Raw genomic sequence first — 6,179 nt, forward strand, 5'->3', positions numbered from 1 at the left:
TTTTAAAAGTCAAAGTTGAGCAAAAGTAGAGGAGCACACTATCACATGCAAAGCTTCAACAAGAAACAAAGTTTATTAATATCTTAATATCATTAATATTTTTTAAGTAAGATTAAAGATAATATTAAAAAATAAACAAAAGCAAAATAAAAAATTACAGGCCTAAAGTGTAGGCTGCATTCCTAAGCCAATAAAAAAAAGCAATTAATGTATCACCATAATCAAAACACACATTAGCTAATGATGTGAAACAGAGGGGAAGACATTATCACAGTGGTGTGGTGCTGGCTGTAAAGTGTGAGTTGCCTAATTGAATTTCAAATTTGATGATCTCTAGATATTTGAAGAAAGTCTAGAAGGATATATAATAGATCCAAGAACCAAAACAAGCCAAAGTTATGACCAAAGAACTGACTAGAATGTTGGCCTAACCAAAGCAACCAAGAGAGGAAGAGCTCATAAAAAATAATTATTCAAATTCAAAGCTTTGATCAAACCAGACAATCTGCAATACATGTGATGATGATGGTCTCCCACCAGTTCACTACTATACCAAGGCACTAGAACTCCTCAAAGTTAATCAATGCAACCAGTTTCAGATTCACAACAGTTCCCACCACATGATTTTGCTTTTCTAATATATATATTAGCTCACTGCAGTTTGCTGCTAAAATTTTACAGAACAAACAGAGAAAGATGGAAGCAAAGAAATTAGACTAAATTGCTTGTTAACAGCATTCAAGATTGAAAGTCAAAGAAGCTGAACTATTTCTTGTTTGAATTAATTTATACACTATTGATTTTCGAGAGGAAATACTACAGATATATAACAAAATAAAATAAAAAGGTTAAAAGGGTAGGGATGGAGGAAGAAATACCGAAAAAAAAAAAAAAAAGAAAAAAGCTTCCAAAATTCAGTAAAATACAACCGCTAGCTGCAAGAACCCCATCTGAGAAAAATAGCATTAGCTCACGCTTCAAATGAAATACCAACTCTTTGTCTATTAAGATCAACACCTAAGCATACCTTGACATCGTTTTGCTTTCCTTCTTTCTTTCTTTGTTTTTCATTTTCTTAAGAATCCATGGTGAATTACGGTCAATAATCAGGCATAAGCTGGCTGTTCTTGCCTTCTTCAAGGGCCATCTTCTGCTCAGAAATCTTCAACCAAATACAAACGCCAGTGAAACTGAGCACCAAACTGGCAAACCCACTTCCCAAACCGATCCCAACAATGGCTAAAACTGACAAACCTTTATTCTTCATCGGAGGCAATGGGTAGCCGTAAAGATCCTTATTTCCTTCAAAAGACGTCGCGTTGAATCGCGGCAAATTCCCACTTCTGTTTCCCAATGGACCAGGGATTGGCCCTGAAAGCTTATTATTGCTGACATCAAAAGCTGATAATCTTACTAAAAGACCCAGTTGCTGTGGGATTTGACCAGTGAGAAAATTATCATGAAAATCAATCACATTCAAATAAGCACACAATGCAAGCTGTGGGGGGATCTCTCCCTCCAGTCTATTAGACGAGAGATTAAGCACTGCAAGATTGACCAAGTACTGTAAATCTTCAGGGATAGGACCAGACAGAGCGTTGGAGGAGAGGTCAAGGGTCTGAAGATTGGTGCAGTTGGAGATATAAGGAGAAATAGAGCCTTGAAGGGAAAGGTTGGTAAGGGAGAGTTTATAGATTCGGCCATTGTTGCAAGTAGCACCAGAGAGATATGAGTTAAAACCAGAACATGGGTTTGCAAGATTGGGTTTAGTCCAGTTTTGGAGTGAATTTGTTGGGTTTTTTAAAGATTGGCTTAGGTGGGTTAAGCATGCTTCATCATTTGGATCTGATATTGTGAGAGTAGAAGAGCTTAAAATTGTCAGAAAGAGCAGAAACCAAAAACCCATTTAGAAATACAACAAAACTGAAGAAGATATTTCAATTCCTGCTTAGATTTCTTAATTTCTCAGGTTCTGGTTCAAAGAAACAGAAGAAACACACAAAGAAAACAAGTGGGTATTGCTGAATTTATCTTGATTCATTAAGGTTGACGAAACACATATATAAATTGAGACTTGGGACTAAAAGCAAAAAGCTTCTAGGCAGGAACTGATACTATTGATTACTGTCAATGTATTGAGAATTCAGGCATAGAAGAAGCCCAAAGAAGAAGCAGGGTATTAAAATCTAAAATTGAATTGAAGTAAATGTTTTTGGAGAGGACAAACAGAGGGAAGGGGGCTGGGGAGAGTTGGTGTGGTGACCCTGAAAATGAAAGTAAATGAGGAACAAGGGAAGGAGTGGGGTAGTGAGCTGAACCTTGCACGTATGAGGGGGGAAGATAGAGACAAGACAGAGATGAAGAAAGGGGGCAAGGGGCAATTGGGTAAATAGAGGTTTATATAAAATGTTCCAGGGGAGCAATCAGGGTAGGGTAGCTCGAGGGAGGGGCGCAATTGTTGGTGGAGAACCGGCGGTTTAGCTTGGATGAAGGAAGACGGTGATCGGAGTGTGCTCTATGATTGGTTTCGAACAATTTCAGATCCGGTTCAGAGAATGGTATTGGTTTGATTTTAATTTAAGTCACGGGGCGATTTCAATTTCGGATCTCAGGTTCTCGCTATATATATATAGATATATATATATATATATATATAATTTTAAATAATTACACTTAATTTTTTTCATAACATTTATAAACTTTACTTTTTTATATAAATTTAAAATATAGTTATTTTAACTGAAAAATTAATTTTTTATTACATTAATTTTAATATAAAATTAAAATATTAAGTTTTATTGAAACATCATAAATATTATTAATAATTATGGTTTGAATCGAATTTTAGAAGTTGATTAGAGTTTTTATTTAGAAAAAGTAAAAAAAAAACTCTAGAAAAAATAATTAATTAATAAGAGAAATCTTAAGAGTAAGATAAAAAATTAAATAAAATTATAATATTTAATTTATATATTAATTATAGTGTAAAAAGAAAAAACAGATAATATTTTAAAATAATTAAAAATAAAAAATAAATAAAATTATGAAACGAAAAAAAAAATTTAATTAATATTAAGAGTATTGATGATTTTTTAATAGAAAAAAATTAAATTAATTTAATTTTACAAAATATGAAAATTCGAATGATTTTCAAATAAGAAAAAGCTAGTGAATTTTAAAAGTATCTACATTGACAAGGATTTTCGGTATTTTTAAAAATTTATTAAAAACTTATTACAATTTGATTTTATTTAACAATTTATTTTCTCCATTTATTGAACTGATATGTTTTTTTAATAAATAAATAAAAATATTAATACACTATAAATAAAAGTGCTAAATTAATATAAAACGAAATTAAGCTTAAATAAAATTTCAGTCTATTTGATTTAATTGATAATGATCGATAGGAATGTAAGTGAGTTTAAAAATTAAAATATTCAAATTTAAATTTGATTCATATTAATAATATTTAAATTTATTTTAAATTTAATTAAAAATTAATATAAATTATTAAAATTTGTATAAAACTCGATTATTATTTTTCAAATAAAATTTGAATTTATTTAACTTTATATATTTTAATTAATAATTTATATAAAAAATGTTTTTTATTAATAATTTTTATTTAAAAATATATTTTTAAAGTATATTTAAATTTTAAATTTTAATTTTTAAATAAAAACATATAAAAAATTTAGTATAAATATTATTGTAAAATATATATTTTTATATTAAATTAAGAGTTAAAAGTATTAAAAACTAATGGAATTGCTTGCCAGATTAATTTTATATCAGCATGCCACATTAATAAATTTCAGAGTAAAACTGATAATAATTTAAAAATTTAGGATATAATTGTAACAAAACTAAAAATATAAGATTTTTTGATAATTTATTTATTTAATTATTTTTTTAAAATTTACTCTAAATATTAATATTATTTTTTAAATAATAGATTAGTATTATATTTAAGAATTAAAAGAATAATTAAAAAATATTCTAAAAAATATTTTATTATTTTTAATATTTTTAAACTGTTAAATATTATTGTAAATTATTTTTAAATATTTCATAATTAATATATTTAATAAGATTATTTTTTTAATGATAGTTTTAAAAGTAATGTTAAATATTAAATATATTAAGTAAATTTTAAAAAATTAATTAATAATAATTTTAGTCAAATAAAATTAAGATATATTATTATTATAAAATTATTGATAAAAATTTTTTAAAAATTAAATAATAATAATAATAACTTTTAAATATATTTAATAGTAAAAAAAAGTAACTTATAATTTTGTAAGTTTTAACTTATATAAGTAACGGTAGCTAGTATATGCATTTGATTAAATATTAAAAAATAAATATATGCATTTGATTAAATATTAAAAAATAAAATTTAATTGATAAAAAATAAAAATATATTGTGAAATTATAATAAAAATAAAATATAAAATTTTTTTATAATTAATTCTAAATTATATTGATATGATATAGTGATACCGCGTTGATGTGATAATTCTATCAATTTTTTAATTACATGTATAATTAGAGTAACTTTAAAATGTTAAGTTTTAATTGATAAAATATATATATATAATTGCAATAAAATAAGAAGTAGAGATTTTTTTTGTTATTAACTTTTAAATTAATTATTTATATAAATAGATTTAGATCGTGAATATCTATAAATAAAATTTGAATTTGATTTGAATTCATTGTTTATATTATTTTTCAAATTTAAATTTATTCTGACTCAATTATAACTATTTAAATTTATGATTCGAACGAATCGAGTATCAAAAATATTCGATCTATTCCCATCTCTAGTGAGAATCGATTTTAGCATATATATATTGAGTTTTTAATAAATTGTACATAACCGGTGGCATTTATATGTAAAATAATCAATAGCTATATATATAATTTTTATTATTATGGAATCAGATGTAAAATTTAGCGGTTTATCTCGTGGAATACGTCATGCATATTATATCTTGGATTGGAAAACTGCTCAACTTGATGGTATTTTATATGAAAATACCACTGCTATTTTATATGAGGACAGAAACTTATTTTATTCCTCCAACTCTACTCGTGATCTTAAAACCATTCATCCCTAAATTCGTGCGTCATCTTCAAATTTGGATAATTTTAGTTGACTTTGTCAAGTTGATGGGTTTTATTTTAAGCTCAATATTTTATTAGTTACAATTTTATTGTGGAAAACTCTGATATTATATTTCAACGTGATGTTTCTGATTTTTCAGAAGGTAATGTTACGCCGATAATTGTTAAAGTTTTAGCTCTCCACCACTATTTGCTCTTTGCGACGAAATTTTTGCCTTATAATGATTGTATTCTTATGGACTGTGGTTCAAACTTTTTAGTCTCGGACATTTATAAACTGAGCTTGATTTTGAATAATTATAAATTTTTATTAAACTCTAAAACTGATATTTATGTTATATGGATTCATCGTCATACCATTATAGCTACTCATACTTTGAGCTAGAGAATTTATTTTACAAAATCATGTCTCTGTTTAGATGATATCCCTCTAGAATTTTATTAATACAACTAATAGTTTTGCTTTAAAAAAAAACTATATATATAATTTTTAATTTATTATGTAACATATATAATAATTAAAATATATTTTTGTATGAATATAAATATTGTTTCTCATATAAAGATTAATATTATGGTTTAATTATTGTTTATAATATTTTTATATTTATATAATGTATTTTGGATTTTTAGATAAATTTATTAATATAAAATTTTTATTTAAAAGAAAAAATTTTATAATTAATAAAATTTTTAAAAAAATAATATAATTTAAATAAAAAATTAAATTAAATTAGCTACGATAAAAAATAATTCTATAATTAAAACGGATAGAAAATACAGTTAATAGTTAGTTGACCGTCTATTAATTATTAGTTATATTTAACAATTAAATCAACATTTTTTAGTAATTTCAATTTATTAATAATGGTATAATTCACTTGAATTTTTAAATAATAATAACAATGATGATAAATTTAATCATTAAAGCTTGACAAAATCTATACCTTCATAAAAAAAAAAATTATTAAGTTCAATACTTTATATTTTATGGTAACAACAAACGGTGACGTTTTTATTTTCTTCTTTTTAAAAAATATTAA

General features: G+C 24.9%; 1 protein-coding gene across 1 annotated transcript; it reads right to left on the reverse strand.

Moving 5' to 3' along the window:
• Positions 1-741: 741 nt before the first annotated feature.
• On the reverse strand, positions 742-2,576 carry LOC110629563 (receptor-like protein 44). Its single transcript, XM_021776588.2, has one exon. It carries the CDS (start codon positions 1,904-1,906, stop codon positions 1,100-1,102), a length of 807 nt encoding a protein of 268 aa, XP_021632280.1. The 5' UTR covers positions 1,907-2,576; the 3' UTR covers positions 742-1,099.
• Between the last annotated feature and the right edge of the window lie 3,603 nt (positions 2,577-6,179).

Source organism: Manihot esculenta, chromosome 13, assembly GCF_001659605.2.
Source record: "Manihot esculenta cultivar AM560-2 chromosome 13, M.esculenta_v8, whole genome shotgun sequence".
Classification (NCBI taxonomy): Eukaryota; Viridiplantae; Streptophyta; class Magnoliopsida; order Malpighiales; family Euphorbiaceae; genus Manihot; species Manihot esculenta.